Raw genomic sequence first — 17,032 nt, 5'->3', positions numbered from 1 at the left:
ACAAACCGGAGGTCATTCAAAACTCTGTTGCGCATCTTAACTCGCATCCAGTTCCGTTCACCCCTTCTCCCCTGTACTCGTTGATTTACATTGGCGCCCAGTCACGCAAAGCCTTGATTTTGAAATTTGCATCTTTGTTTTCAAACCACTCTAAGGCCTCACTCCTCCCTATCTCTGTAATTTCCTCTCACCCACAACCCTCCAAGATATCTGCGCTCATCTAATTCTGGCCTCGAGCATCCCCAATTTTAATCACTCCACCACTGGGGGCCGTGCCATCAGCTGCCTAGGCCCTAAGCTCAGGAATTCCATCCCTACATCTCTCTATCTCTCTTTATTTCCTCTTTTAAGATGCCCCTTAAAATCTACCTATTTGACCAAACCTTTGGTCATCGGGCCGAATATCTCTGTAGGTGGCTTGGTGTCAAATTTTGTTCCATAACGTTCCTGTAAAGCATCTTGGGATGTTTTATTTCATTAAAGGTGCTATATAAATGCAAGTTGTTATTGTTGTTAATAGGTCTTACTATGGTCTGGCATTAGGCAAGTTTGTTTTTACTTGCAGTCTTCCTTTCTTTCACCTCACGCCATTCTGGGATTGCGTCCACACAAAATCTCACACCTGGGGAAGTGGAGCAGTGTGTGAGCCACAGCTTTCTTGCGAAGTCAAGAAATCCAAAGACACAAAAATGACTCAGTAAAGTTTGGTGCTGGTTTCATGGGAGGCGGTGGGGCAGGATGTTATTGAGTTTGTTCCTCCTCCCCCCACCCCACAAGTGGCTGTCATAGAAAATGACAATGTCCAATGCACTTTATGCAGCTAATGGATGATATCACCCCTACTAAGGATGATGGTGAAATCACTGTGAATCATAACCTGTAGTCATTACAGAGTAACAGTATTGTCAACATACATACAAGTTAAATGGAATCTGGAATTAAAAGCTAGTCTAATGATGGCCATGAAACGATTGCCGATTGTTGTAAAAACCCATCTGCTTCACTAATATCCTTTAGGGAGGGAAATCTGTTGTCCTTACCTGGTTTGGCTGACATGTGACTCCAGACCCACAGCAATGTAGTTGACTCTTACATGCCCTCTGAAATGGCCTAGCAAGCCACTCAGTTGTATCTAACCGTTATGAAGTCAATAAAACAGAATGAAACCGGACAGACTGCCCGGCATCAACATAGATACCGGAAACGATAAGGGAAAACCCAGCCCTGTCGACCCTGCAAAGTCCTCCTTACTAACATCTGGGGGCTTGTGCAAAAGTTGGGAGAGCTGTCCCACAGACTAGTCAAGCAAAAGTGTGACATAGTCATACTCACGGAATCATACCTTACAGACAATGTCCCAGACACTGCCATCACCAACCCCAGGTATGTCCTGTCCCAACAGCAGGACAGACCCAGCAGAGGTGGTGGCACAGTGGTATACAGTAGGAAGGGAGTAGCCCAAGGAGTCCTCAACATCGACTCCGGACCCCATGAAGTCTCATGGCATCAGGTCAAACATGGACAAGGAAACCTCCTGCTGATTACCACCTACCACCCTCCCTCAGCTGATGAATCAGTACTCCTCCATGTTGAACACTTGGAGGAAGCACGGAGGGTGGCAAGGGCACAGAATGGACTCTGGGAGGGGGACTTCAATGTCCATCACCAAGAATGGCTCGGTAGCACCATTACTGACCGAGCTGGCCGAGTCCTGAAGGACATAGCTGCTAGACTGGGTTTGCAGCAAGTGGTGAGGGAACCAACAAGAGGGGAAAACACACTTGACCTTGCCCTCACCAATCTGCCTGCCGTAGATGCATCTGTCCATAACAGTATTGGTAGAAGTGACCACCGCACAGTCCTTGTGGAGATGTAGTCCTGCCTTCACATTGAGGATACCCTCCATCGTGTCGTGTGGCACTACACCATGCTAAATGGGATAGATTTCGAACAGATCTAGCAATGCAAAACTGGGCATCCATGAGGCGCTGTGGGCCATCAGCAGCAGCAGAATTGTACTCAACCACAATCTGTAACCTCATGGCCCAGCATATTCCCCACTCTACTGTTACCATCAAGCCAGGAGACCAACCCTGGTTCAAAGAAGAGTGCAGGAGGGCATGCCAGGAGCAGCACCAGGCATACCTCAAAATGAGGTGTCAACCTGGTGAAGCTGCAACACAGGACTATATGCGTGCAAAACTGCGTAAACAGCATGCGATAGACAAGCTAAGTGATCCCATAACCAATGGATCAGATCTAAGCTCTGCAGTCCTGCCGCATCCAGCCGTGAATGGTGGTGGACAATTAGCAACTAACTGGAGGAGGTGACGCCACAAATATCCCCATCCTCAATGACGGGGGAGCCCAGCACATCAGAGCAAAAGATAAGGCTGAAGCATTTGCAACAATCTTTAACCAGAAGTGCCGAGTTGATGATCCATCTCGGCCTCCTCCTGAAGTCCCCAGCATTACAGATGCCAGACCTCAGCCAATTCGATTCACTCTGCGTGATATCAAGAAACGAATGAAGGCACTGGATACTGCAAAGGCTATGGGCCCTGACAATATTGCAGCAATAGTACTGAAGATCTGTGCTCCAGAACTTGCCACACCCCTAGCCAAGCTGTTCCAGTACAGCTACAACACTGGCATCTACCCTGCAATGTGGAAAATTGCCCAGGTATGTCCTGTACACACAAAGCAGGACAAGCCCAACCCGGCCAATTACCGTCCCATCAGACTACTCTCAATCATCAGTAAAGTGATGGAAGGTGTCATCAACAGTGCCATCAAGCGGCACTTGCTTAGCAACAACCTGCTCAGTGACGCTCAGTTTGGGTTCTGCTAGGGCCACTCAGCTCCTGACATCATTATAACCTTGGTTCAAACATGGACAAAAGAGCTGAACTCAAGAGGTGAGATGAGAGTGACTGCCCTTGACATCGAGGCAGCATTTGATCCAGTATGGCATCAAGGAGCCCTAGCAAAACTGGAGTCAATGGGAATCGAGGGAAAACTCTCTGCTGGTTGGAATCACACCGAGCGCAAAGGAAGATGACTGTGATTGTTGGAAGTCAATCATCTCAGCTCCAGAACATCACTGCAGAAGTTCCTCAGGGTAATATCCTAGGCCCAACCATCTTCAGCTGCTTCATCAATGACCTTCCTTCAAGCATAAAGTCAGAAGTGGGAATGTTCGCTGATGATTGCACAATGTCCAGCACCATTCGCGACTCCTCAGATACAGACACAATCCATGTAGAAATGCAGCAACACCTGGACAATATCCAGGCTTGGGCTGATAAGTGGCAAGTAACATTCGTACCACACAAGTGCCAGGCAATGACCATCTCCAACAATAGAGAATCTAACCATCTCCCCTTAACATTCAATGGCATTACCATCGCTGAATCCCTCACTATCAACATCCCAGGAGTTACCATTGATCAGAAACTGAACTGTAGTAGTCACATAAATACCGCAGGTCAGAGGCTAGGAATCCTGCGGCAAGTAACTCACCTCCTGACTCTCCAAACCTGTCCACCATCTACAAGGTACAAGTCAGGAGTGTGATGGAACACTCTCCGCTTGCTTGGATGGGTGCAGCTCCAACAACACTCAAGAAGCTCGACACCATCCAGGACAAGGCAGCCCGCTTGATTGGCACCCCATCTACAAACATTCACTCCCTCCACCATCGACGCACAGTGGCAGCAGTGTGTACCATCTACAAGATGCACTGCAGCAATGCACCAAGGCTCCTTAGACAGCACCTTCCAAACCTGTGACCTCTACCAACGAGAAGGACAAGGGCAGCAAATGCATGGGAACACCACCACCTGCAAGTTCCCCTCCAAGTCACACACCATCCTGACTTGGAACTATATTGTCATTCCTTCGCTGTCGCTGGGTCAAAATTCTGGAACTCCCTAACAGCACTGTATACCTACCTCACACGGAATGCAGCGGTTCAAGGGCAATTAGGGATAGGCAATAAATGCTGGCCTAGCCAGTGACGCCCACATCCCATGAATGAATTTTTTTTTTTTTTTTTTTAAATGGTGCCATGTTGGAAAAGAGGGAGAAACATGCATTCAGTTCCTGACACAAATCTGAATTGTTCTTCCCTCCCCCAATAAACGAAAATGACAACTGACATTACAGGGAAGATTATCTGTTTTGCCCACTAGCCTGTTGCTACCAGAAAATACATTCTATGACAAGTAAAGGCATCTTGGAGACAAATTGGCTATTTGCAATGATAAATCCTAAATCTCTTTTACCTTTCCCTTCCTACCTTTAACGTGAGAAGGAAATGGCAGACAAGAGAAGGTTCTTGGGGTAAAACTCCTGTTGATAATTGTATGAAAAAGGTCAGTATAAATATAAAACAGGATTTTACATTTTGAACGCTCACTGGCTATTTTACTAAAATTAGTGACAGGAGGAATTTCACCTCGAAAAGACTTATGTTAGTGAATTGATAGGCTCAAAATTAGAGAACAGATCAAGATCTGCCTTTGAATACTTCTACTGATACTTGCAACATTGGGGCTGTTCTTATGTTTTCATTCTAACAGAGGAAATTAAGGGATAATTTGATAGCGATGTATAACATTATGAATAGGTGGGACAGAGTAGATAGAAACAGACTATTTCCATTAAGAGCTCCAGAACAAGGGGACAAAAATTTAATATTAAATGCAAGAAGGTTAGGACAAAGAGTAGGATAAACCTTTTTTTCAACACAGAGGATTGTGTGTCTCTGGTTTGTGTGCACTAACTGGATTTAGTGAATGAAGTAGAGATGATGTCAACATTTAAGAATAGGCTAGACAGGTTGTTGCAGGAAATAGGAAATAAAGGGATATAGAAGCAGGGCAGACACTTGGGATTAGGACTACTACTTGTGTGGAGAACAAACACCAACATGGACTGTTTGGTCTGAATTGCCAATTTCCCTGTTGTAATCTGTATGAAATTCTGGTTGCTTTGTTTAAACTTTAGCAGGTCACTGTTCCATGAATCTACAACCTTTTCTCCCACCAAAAAATCCACACACTGAGTATTGAATTGAGACTTATTTAATCACCTTCAGGATTTACCAAAGTTTCTGAGTCATTTGTTGCAAGCTTTTTCTAGTTCTTATCCAGCTCCAGTTTCCCTGATTGACTCAGTCAACAGCAGTACAACTTATACACTAGAAAGGGCAGGCTCAAAAAGGCTGAATTGTCTTTTGTTGGTTCGTACTAAGTTCTTAAATATCCACTGCAGCAGCTTTCAACATACAGCCATGAAGCATAAGCAGAAGTGACTTTTTTCTTAATTTCAAATGATTATAAAATCAATTCGAGAGTTAGTCCCGTAAGAAAATTTCAGTATTTATCTTTATATTAAGAAAACTAACCTCATGCACTCCATTAGAAATTATGTCTTCATTATAAATGTGTCCACAGTAGAGGTGGTGAAGGGTGTCACTGCATCAAGGTAAGTTTGCACAGGCAGATTCCATTATAAGTGTGGGCATAGGAATTTATGCATCATTTTAAAATGGGGACTGATTTATGTATGCGTATTTTGGCCCAAAGATACCCCCAATCCTCTAACCCAGGTCCACCTGAAGACTACCCTTGGTCTCAACTCCCTGTGTGCGACGCTACAGAAGATCAACTAATTATTTATGTCAAAGCACCTTGCTAACATAAACATATGTTCCAAATGATATGGGGTCTTGACAGTGTGCATAGGGAGAAACTGTTTCCACTGGCAGAAGGGTTAGTAACCAGAGGACACAGATTTAAAGGTAATTGGGAAAAGAACCAAAGGGGAGATGATTTATTTATTTTTTTACATAGTGAGTTGTTATGATCTGGAATGCACTGTCTGAACAGTGGTGGAAGCAGATGCAATAACAACATTCAAAAGGGAACTGGATAAATACTTGAAGGGGGAAAATCTGCAGAGCTATGGGGAAAGAGCAGGGATGTTAACTAACTGGAGAGCTCTTTCAAAAGAGCCAGCAAAGGTATGATTGGTCAAATAGCCTCCTTCTGTGCTGTATGATTATATATTCTGTCACATGAAAAAATTAAAACACCAAACAATGTGGGTGGCTGAGTTTACCACTGTAAAGATGTGGCCCTGGCAACAGTCCTGGGAAGCAATGAATCCATTCAGTCACCTATATCCAGGTCATAAATGCTAAGTAACTGAATTAAAATTAAATGTAAAACATTTAGAACATTTGTTGTTTCACTGTATATTTGGAATAAAACAGAATAGTATCCATTTACATTTTTCTTTTTTCAGGTATCTATCGAATTCCCTTTTAAAATCTATTATGGATCCTGCTAACACTACTGTTCGATGTCCTATCAACCTACTGCATTTAAAAAAAAATTTCCTGATTTTTGCTTTCATTTTTTGATGATATCCTTAAATTTATGTCTTCCTGTTACCAACTCATTGACCAGTGCAAATAGCTCCATAGTTGGACTATGAATAAATAACCAGTTTTTACACAGTCTACAGAAGGAATAGATCTTAAAGGTCTTGATCTTCTTGGATTCTTTATCTTTATTCATGAGCACATTTTGTAAGCTGTAGGAAGTTCAGTTGGATTTTTTAGCGAAATTGGACAGCTTGAACTCATTTCCTAATCTGTACCATTTTATAAGACGATCCTATCACTTTCTACTATTTCTCGATCTTACTCTAAAAAAGGTTACAAGGACAGCTAGCTAGAGAAACTGAAACAGACATTAAATAGTAGACCAGCATATGCACCATTCTATCCCTGGCTCTAAGAACTTGATGAGGATACCAGCTGGTAAAAGTGGAAAGTATTCCATTCCCTAGCAATGGAGGCCGAGTCAAATAATCATTTATCACGAGTTCTAGGGAAAGGTTGTAAGAGTCCTCCTCTGGTGTTGAAGTACAGCATCTCATTGCATTACTTGAGAAAAAGATAATCCAAACTTAACAACAAGCTGCATTTATATAGCGCCTTTAACACACTAAAACATACCAAAGCACTTCACAGGAGTGTTAACAGACAGAATGAGACATCAAACCACTTAAGCAGATATTAGGGCAGATGACCAAAAGCTTGGTCAGAGGTAGGTTTTAAGGGGTGTCTTAAAGGAGGATAGAGAGGCAGAGAGATTTACGGAGGGAATTCCAGAGCTTAGGGTCCAGGCAGCTGAAGGCTTAACTGCTCCTGGAGAAGTGAGGAAAATTGGGGATATGTAAGACGCCAGAATTGGAGGAGTGCAGAAATCTCAGAGGGTTGGTGTTGGAGGAGGTTACAGAGATAGTGAGGGGTGAGGCCATGGAGGGATTTGAAAACAAGGATGAGAATTTTAACATCAAGGCGCTGCTTAACTGGGAGCCAATGTAGGTCAGCAAGAATAGGGGTGATGGACGAACAGGAATTGGTGCAAGTTAGGATATGGGCAGTAGAGTTTTGCATGAGCTCATGTTTAAGGAGAGTGCAAGGTGGGAGGCTGGCCAGGAATGTGTTGGAATAATCAAGTCTAGAGGTAACATAGAGGAAAAAGAAAGAACCTTGTACGGGGTTACTTTAAGAAAGAAAGACTTACATTTCTATAGCGCCTTTCATGATCATCAGAAGTCTCAAAGTGCTTTACAGCCAATTAAGTACTTTTGAAGTGTGGTTACTGCTGTAATGTAGGAAACATGACAGCCAGTTTTGCACAAGGCAAACTCCCACAAACAGCAATGTGATAATGACCAGATAATCTTTTTTTGTAATGTTGATTGAGGGATAAATATTGGCTAGGACACAGAGGACAACTTAAAAGTCAAAATACTGCGGATGCTGGAAATCTGAAATAAAAACAAGAAATGCTGGAACCACTCAGCAGGTCTGGCAGCATCTGTGGAAAGAGAAGCAGAGTTAACGTTTCCGAAGAAGGGTCACTGACCCGAAACGTTAACTCTGCTTTTCTTTCCACAGATGCTGCCAGACCTGCTGAGTGGTTCCAGCATTTCTTGTTTTTATAACCGAGGATAACTTCCTTGCTCTTCCTCGAAATAGTGCCATAGGATCTTCTACATCCACCCGAGCAGGCAGATGGGGCCTTGGTTTAATGTCTCATCCGAAAGATAGGAACAGGAGTAGGTCATTCAGCCCCTCGAGCCTGTCCCACCATTCAATGAGATCATGGCTGATCTGCGGCCTAACTCCATATACCTGCCTTTAGCTCATATCCCTCAATATCTTTACTTAACAAAAATCTAACCCAGAATTAAAATTAACAACTGTTCTAGCTTCAACTGCTGTTTGTGGGAGAGAGTTCCAAACCTCTACCACCCTTTGCGTGGAGAAGTGCTTCCGAACATCTCTCCTGAACGGTCTGGTCCTAACTTTTAGACTATGCCCCCTAGTTTTAGAATCTCCAACCAGTGGAAATAGTTTATCTTTATCTAGCCTGTCTTTTCCTGTTAATATCTTGAAGACTTCAATCAGATCACCCCTTAACCTTCTAAATTCTAGCGAAAACAGGCCTAATTTGTGTAATCTCTCCTCGTAACTTAACCCCTGTAGTCCAGGTATCATCTTGTAAACCTACGTTGCACTCCCTCCAAGGCCAATATATCCTTCCTAAGGTGTGGTGCCCAGAACTGCTCACAGTACTCCAAGTGGGGTCTAACCAGGGTTTTGTACAGCTGCAGCATAACCTCTGTGTCTTTATACTCCAATCCTATAGATATAAAGGCTAGCATTCCATTAGCCTTTTTGATTATTTTCTGCACTTGCTCATGGCATTTTAAAGATCTATGCACCTGAACCCCCAAGTCTCTTTGGACATCCATTGTACTTAACCTCTTCCCATTTAGAAAGTACCCTGCTCTATCAGAATTAGAATTAGAATTAGAATATTACAGCGCAGTACAGGCCCTTCGGCCCTCGATGTTGCGCCGATCATCTGACCTACACTATTCCATTTACATCCATATGTCTATCCAATGACCACTTAAATGCCCTTAAAGTTGGCGAGTCTACTACTGTTGCAGGCAGGGCGTTCCACGCCCCTACTACTCTCTGCGTAAAGAAACTACCTCTGACATCTGTCCTATATCTTTCACCCCTCAACTTAAAGCTATGTCCCCTCGTGTTTGCCATCCTCATCCGAGGAAAAAGACTCTCACTATCCACCCTATCTAACCCTCTGATTATCTTGTATGTCTCTATTAAGTCACCTCTCCTCCTCCTTCTCTCTAACGAAAACAACCCCAAGTCCCTCAGCCTTTCCTCGTAAGACCTTCCTTCCATACCAGGCAACATCCTAGTAAATCTCCTCTGCACCCTTTCCAAAGCTTCGACATCCTTCCTATAATGCGGTGACCAGAACTGCACGCAATACTCCAGGTGCGGCCTCACCAGAGTTTTGTACAGCTGCATCATGACCCCGTGGCTCTGAAACTCGATCCCCCTACTAATAAAGGCTAACACACCATATGCCTTCTTAACAGCCCTATTAACCTGGGTAGCAACTTTCAGGGATTTATGTACCTGGATACCAAGATCTCTCTGCTCATCTACTCTACCAAGAATCTTCCCATTAGCCCAGTACTCTGCATTGCTGTTACTCCTTCCAAAGTGAATCACCTCACACTTCTCCGCATTAAACTCCATTTGCCATCTCTCAGCCCAGCTCTGCAGCCTATCTATGTCCCTCTGTACCCTACAACACCCTTCGACACTATCCACAACTCCACCGACCTTCGTGTCATCCGCAAATTTACTAACCCACCCTTCTACACCCTCATCCAGGTCGTTTATAAAAATGACAAACAGCAGTGGCCCCAAAACAGAACCTTGCGGTACACCACTAGTAACTAAACTCCAGGATGAACATTTGCCATCAACCACCACCCTCTGTCTTCTTTCAGCTAGCCAATTTCTGATCCAAAGCTCTAAATCACCTTCAACCCCATACTTGCGTATTTTCTGCAATAGCCTACCGTGGGGAACCTTATCAAACGCCTTACTGAAATCCATATACACCACATCCACGGCTTTACCCTCATCCACCTGTTTGGTCACCTTCTCGAAAAACTCAATAAGGTTTGTGAGGCACGACCTACCTTTCACAAAACCGTGCTGACTATCGCAATGAACTTATTCTTTTCAAGATGATTATAAATCCTGTCTCTTATAACCTTTTCCAACATTTTACCCACAACCGAAGTAAGGCTCACAGGTCTATAATTACCAGGGCTGTCTCTACTCCCCTTCTTGAACAAGGGGACAACATTTGCTATCCTCCAGTCCTCCGGCACTACTCCTGTCGACAATGACGACTTAAAGATCAACAACAACGGCTCTGCAATCTCCTCCCTGGCTTCCCAGAGAATCCTAGGATAAATCCCATCTGGCCCAGGGGACTTATCTATTTTCACTCTTTCCAAAATTGCTAACACCTCCTCCTTGTGAATCTCAATCCCATCTAGCCTAGTAGGCTGTATCTCAGTAATCTCCTCGGCAACATTTTCTTTCTCTACTGTAAATACTGACGAAAAATATTCATTTAACGCTTCCCCTATCTCCTCTGATTCCGCACACAACTTCCCACTACTATCCTTGATTGGCCCTGTTCTAACTCTTATCATTCGTTTATTCCTGATATACCTATAGAAAGCCTTAGGGTTTTCTTTGATCCTATCCGCCAATGACTTCTCGTGTCCTCTCCTTGCTCTTCTTAGCCCTCCCTTTAGATCCTTCCTGGCTAGCTTGTAACTCTCAAGCGCCCTAACTGAGCCTTCACGTCTCATCCTAACATAAGCCGCCCTCTTCCTCTTGACAAGAGCTTCAACTTCTTGAGTAAACCACGGCTCCCTTGCTCGACAACTTCCTCCCTGCCTGACAGGTACATACTTATCAAGGACACGCATTAGCTGCTCCTTGAATAAGCTCCACATTTCGTTTGTGCCCATCCCCTGCAGTTTCCTTCCCCATCCTACACATCCTAAATCTTGCCTAATCGCGTCATAATTTCCTTTCCCCCAGCTATAATTCTTGCCCTGCGGTATATACCTGTCCCTGCCCATCGCTAAGGTAAACCTAACCGAATTGTGATCACTATCGCCAAAGTGCTCACCTACATCTAAATCAAACACCTGGCCGGGTTCATTACCCAGTACCAAATCCAATGTGGCATCGCCCCTGGTTGGCCTGTCCACATACTGTGTCAGAAAACCCTCCTGCACACACTGGACAAAAACAGACCCATCTAAAGTACTCGAACTATAGTATTTCCAGTCAATATTTGGAAAGTTAAAGTCCCCCATAACCACTACCCTGTTACTCTCGCTCCTGTCGAGAATCATCTTCGCTATCCTTTCCTCTACATCTCTGGAACTATTCGGAGGTCTATAGAAAACTCCCAACAGGGTGACCTCTCCTCTCCTGTTTCTAACCTCGGCCCAGACTACCTCAGTAGACGAGTCCTCAAACGTCCTTTCTGCCGCTGTAATACTTTCCTTGATTAACAATGCCACACCCCCCCCTCTTTTACCCTCTTCTCTGTTCTTTCTGAAACATCTAAATCCCGGAACCTGCAACATCCATTCCTGCCCCTGCTCTACCCATGTCTCCGAAATGGCCACAACATCAGGATCCCAGGTACCAACCCATGCTGCAAGCTCACCCACCTTATTCCGGATGCTCCTGGCGTTGAAGTAGACACACTTTAAACCAAGTTCTTGCTTGCCAGTGCCCTCTTGTGTCCCTGTAACCTTATCCCCTACCTCACTACTCTCAACAGCCTGTACACTGGCACTGCAATTTAGGTTCCCATTCCCCTGCTGATTTAGTTTAAACCCCCCCGAAGAGCACTAACAAATCTCCCCCCCAGGATATTGGTACCCCTCTGGTTCAGGTGAAGACCATCCTGTTTGTAGAGGTCCCACCTACCCCAGAAAGAGCCCCAATTATCCAGGAAACCAAAACCCTCCCTCCTACACCATCCCTGCAGCCACGTGTTCAACTCCTCTCTCTCCCTATTCCTCTCTTCGCTAGCACGTGGCACAGGCAACAACCCAGAGATAACAACTCTGGTTGTTCTCGCTCTAAGCTTCCACCCTAGCTCCCTGAATTTCTGCCTTAAATCCCCATCTCTCTTCCTACCTATGTCGTTGGTGCCTATGTGGACCACGACTTGGGGGTGCTCCCCCTCCCCCTTAAGGATCCCAAAAACACGATCGGAGACATTTTGATCCAAAATGGATAACCTCACACTTGCCCGCATTGAAATCCATCTGCCACAGTTTTGCCCACTCACCTAGTCTGTCAATATCTCCTTGCAATTTTATGCGATCATCTAGACTGTCTACAATGCTGCCTAACTTTGTATCATGAGCAAATCTGGATATATGACTTACTACGCCATCATCCAAGTTGTTAATGAATAATGTGAATAATTGAGGCCTCAAACACAGATCCCTGTGGGACACCACTAGTTACATCCTGCCAATCGGAATATTTACCCATTATCCCCACTCTCTGTCGCCTACCACTCAACCAACTTCCTAACCATGTCAATAATTTGCCCTCAATTCCATGGGCTTCTACCTTAGTTAACAATCTCTTATGTGGGACTTTATCAAATGCATTCTGGAAGTCCATATAAATAACATCCATAGACACTCCCCTGTCCACTACCTTAGTCACCTCTTCAAAAAATTCAATGAGATTTGTCAGGCATGGATCCCCCTTTCACCCTTCTTAAAAAGTGGAGTGACATGTGCAACTTTCCAATCCAGAGGGACCACTCCTGAATCTAGGGAACTCTGAAAGACTATAGTTAGGGCATCTACAATGTGCTCCCCTGCTTCCTTTAACACCCTCGAATGGAAACCATCAGGTCCTGGGGATTTCTCGCTCTTTAGTTCCATTAATTTCCTTGTTACTGATGATTTACTTACGTTAATTGTATTAAGTCCCTGTCCCCTATCGGCTATTAATTTTTTTGGGACTTCCGGTAAGTTATCCTCCTTTTCAACTGTAAATACTGAGGCAAAGTAATTGTTCAACATGTCTGCCATTTCCCCATTATCAATGACAATATCTCCATTTTCAGCTTTTAGTGGGCCGACATCGCTCTTGACCACCCGTTTTCCCTTTATGTAACTATAAAATTTCTTATTGACTTTGATGTCCCTTGCAAGTTTCCTTTCATAATCTCTTTTAGTAGCTCTTATAAGCCGCTTTGTGACCCTTTGCTGATCTTTGTATTGATCCCATTCGGCCGGATCTGTGCTGCGTTTTGCACTTTTGTAAGCCCTTTCTTTTTGTTTTATGCTATCCCTAATCTCTTTAGTTGTCCATGGCTGTTTTTTCTGTGAAGTGGAGCTTTTTCCTCTCGGGTATATACTCGCTCTGTATTTCGTTAAATGTTTCTTTAAATATTCTCCACTGTTCTTCAGTTGTTTGACCTGTTAACAGATCTACCCAGTTTACCGTGGACAGTCTCTGTCTCATCCCGGTAAAGTCAGCCTTACCCAAGTCCAACAATGCAGCAGTCCCTCAGTACTGCACTGGAGTGTCAGTGTAGATTTTTGTGCTGAAGCCCTGGAGTGCGACTTGAACCCAGAACCTTGTGACTCAGAGACGAGAGTGCTACCAACTGAGCCATGGCTGACACTTAAACCTTCAGCGAGTAACTCACCTCCTATCTCCTCAAAGTCTGTCCACCATACACAAGGCACAAGTCAGGAGTGTGATGGAATACACTCCACTTGTCTGGATGCGTGCGGCTCCAACAACACTCAAGAACCTCGATACCATCCAGGACAAAGCAGCCCACTTGATTGGCACCCCATCCACCATCTTAAACATTCATTCCCTCCACCATCGATGCACAGTGGCAGCAGTGTGTACTATATAGGCACAGCAACTCACCAAGCCTCCTTCGACGGCACTTTCTGAACCCGTGACCTCTGTCACCTAGAAGGACAAGGGCAGCAGACGCATGGGAACACCACCACCTGCAAGTTCCCCTTCAAACCACACACCATCCTGACTTGGAAATACATCACTGTTCATTCACTGTCTCTGGGTCAAAATCCTGGAACTCCCTTCCTAACAGTGACGCCCAAATCCCAAGAACAAATTTAAAAAACTTATGCGGTCCATACTCAAAGGAAATCCTGTGATGATCTTGGAAGTAAAACGCCTATCGCAATTATATTTGTGGAAAACATCTTCTCGGTTGCTAAGCGAACTCAATACTTTCAAAGGAAGATTTCTTTCCTTTCAAAAAGGTACATATGTGGTTATGTGACTAATGCATCGCCACATATCTTGGGACATGCAAAGACTTAGGAGAAAATGGAATTTGCAGAAATGGTCAGTGAACACAGGGTGATGGATGAACAGGCCATGATGCGAATTAAGATGAAACAAAACAAAAGTGGACATCAGTAAAAACCCTACTTTAATAAGCCTACCAACGGCACAGCTGAGCTTTACATGCCCCCATAAATTTAATCCTAAATACCTCATCATTAAAATTGTTCTGTTAGTTTGTACTGCATGTGGATTACAGCTACAATCCTTATCACAAACTGGTCCACATTTTCCAAATTATTTCCCTTAATATGTTCATTGGATCCAATGGCCAGTGCCTTGAAAATTCTTCCAAGGGTTCTCCAATCCTCCAAATGCTACATCTTCCATCAAAATAAAGAACATTTTGCTGCATTTGCCATGAACATAGGCTGAAATTTATGCCACAACACTATCAAAAGAACTGCGCTTTAAAAGGAGCAAGTCCTTTCTTAATATTGTTTTTCTGCTACCTTGCCACAAGCCAATCGAATGGAAAGTTCAGAAAACACTTGAGCTGCAAATTTGAGGCAGTGGTACCACCTTGTGGTGACAACTTACACTGCGACAATCAATTCCTCGAGTTTACAGTTTTAAAAATTCTATTCAGCTGGGTGCGTGGCAGACACAAAGCTCCATCACCATGCTTAAAAGTCTCCAATTCATAATTCCATTTATCCAATATGCCACATGCCACTTATCCAAGACCAGATACCTTCAGTGCATGTTAACTGAGCTAAAGTTTGGCATTCCCCAAGTGTGCACATGGTACTACTGAAACTTAACCAACTAAAATTACAGTAGATCACGGATATGCTTACAGTTGGTAGTCCAACTAAGGATTCCTTAATCATTAGAATATTGTCTTGCAGGGTTATCTGGAGCACAATGGGAAGAATTGCAGCCCCCCTACTAACGGATCTACACCTCCTGGTTCCATTAGTTAGCCAGACTGGCTGGTCAGTTATCAATTGTGCCCTGGAGTACTGTGGATCTATTTGGCTCAGATATCAAGTACCAAGTCTACCATGGACGGCTGACTTGATCCCAAACTTCCAGTATCAGGCACATCACCTTAGAGCCACCTCAACGCAAAATCCTGTTTACCTTCCCCGAAAGGAGGATATTTAAATATAATGAATCTTTAAATACAAGAACTTGCATATCCACTACTGTTCCTATAATCCCATGGTATTGCCAGTGTCAACTTTGGCTCAGTGGTAATACTGTCACACGTGAGTTAGAAGTCATAGGCTCAAGACGCACTCCAGAGACTTGAACACACAATTTTGGCTCCGTGCAGTACTGAAAGAATACTACACTGTTGGAGGTGCCGTCTTTTGAATGAGACGTTGAACTGAGGCCCCATCGTCCCTCTAAGATGGTTGCAAATGATTCCATGGCACTATTCAAAGAAAAGCAGTGGAGTTTTCCCAGACTTCTGGGCAATATTTATCCTTCAACCAAAATCAGTAAAATGATTCTCCCTACCTTACAACAGTGACTTCACTTCAAAAGTTAATTAGCTGTAACGTTCTTTGGGAAATCCCGAGATAGTGAAAGGCACTAAATAAATGCAAGTTTTCTCTTCTTCTACACTCCTGCAAATATGCTGTGATAAAACTATAGTGTGATTTCACAAAATATAAGAATTTTTTCTGAGGAAGTTTTAAAATAAATTAAACCAAAGTACTACACCAGACCCTTAATTCCCCGTACAATTAAATCAGTCTGTTCAACCATGTCCAGAGTCATCCTACCTAACTCTTCTACTCCTGCTGACTTGTATTAATATACGATTATAGATAGATAATTATGGAAATAACAGATATTTGGGAATGATTTAAAGACCATCATGTTTCAGGGTTTAGATGATGCTTGAGGTTTGCTTTTGTAGTTTAAGGTGCAATCTCAATCCTATTCAGGTAGGATAGGTATTCAGGAGAGGGGACGCTGTGCACAAAGCCCTCTGCCAACTTAAGAGCCGGATTCCTCCATTCTCCTTGATAGTGACAGAAGGCTGTCTGGCAGACCAACCTAATGCACCCAGTACAAAAACAAGAAATGCTGGATTCACTCAGCAGGTCTGGCAGCATCTGTGGAAAGAGAAGCAGAGTTAACGTTTCGGGTCAGTGACCCTTCTTCGAAACTGACAAATATTAGAAAAGTCACAGATTATAAGCAAGTGAGGTGGGGGTGGGGCAAGAGATAACAAAGGAGAAGGTGCAGATTGGACAAGGCCACATAGCTGACCAAAAGGTCATGGAGCAAAGGCAAACAATATGTTAATGGTGTGTTGAAAGACAAAGCATTAGTACAGATTAGGTGTGAATACACTGAATATTGAACAGCAGCAAGTGCAAACCTGAAAAAAACAGTGGGTAAGCAAACTGAACAAACTAAGATGAAATGAAATAAATGCAAAAAAAGATAGTAAAAAATGTAAAAAAGAATGTAAAAAAAAAAAGAATAACTAAAAATGAAAGTAAAATGGGGGGCTGTCATGCTCTGAAATTATTGAACTCAATGTTCAGTCCGGCAGGCTGTAGTGTGCCTAATCGGTAGATGAGATGCTGTTCCTCGAGCTTGCGTTGATGTTCACTGGAACACTGCAGCAATCCCAGGACAGAGATGTGAGCATGAGAGCAGGGGGGTGGGGGGGGGGGGGGGGGGGGG

The 17,032-nt window shown here is 43.7% G+C and overlaps 1 protein-coding gene across 6 annotated transcripts in view; it reads right to left on the bottom strand.

The window, feature by feature from the left end:
* The window catches only part of lin52 (lin-52 DREAM MuvB core complex component), a 94,948-nt gene that overhangs the window by 65,525 nt on the left and 12,391 nt on the right, over positions 1 to 17,032 (bottom strand). The window contains exon 6 of one of the 6 annotated variants that reach the window (XM_068038653.1): positions 12,116 to 16,452. The exons of the other annotated variants lie outside the window; for them this stretch is intronic. Coding sequence (XP_067894754.1) covers positions 16,430 to 16,452 — 23 coding nt within the window. The 3' untranslated portion in view covers positions 12,116 to 16,429. Of the gene's footprint in view, positions 1 to 12,115; positions 16,453 to 17,032 lie in introns of those variants that run through there. 6 annotated transcript variants of the gene reach the window in all.

Source organism: Heterodontus francisci, chromosome 9, assembly GCF_036365525.1.
Source record: "Heterodontus francisci isolate sHetFra1 chromosome 9, sHetFra1.hap1, whole genome shotgun sequence".
NCBI classification, from domain to species: Eukaryota; Metazoa; Chordata; class Chondrichthyes; order Heterodontiformes; family Heterodontidae; genus Heterodontus; species Heterodontus francisci.
Note: the sequence above shows the minus strand (reverse complement) of the source record. Positions and strands in the feature narration are given on the sequence as shown.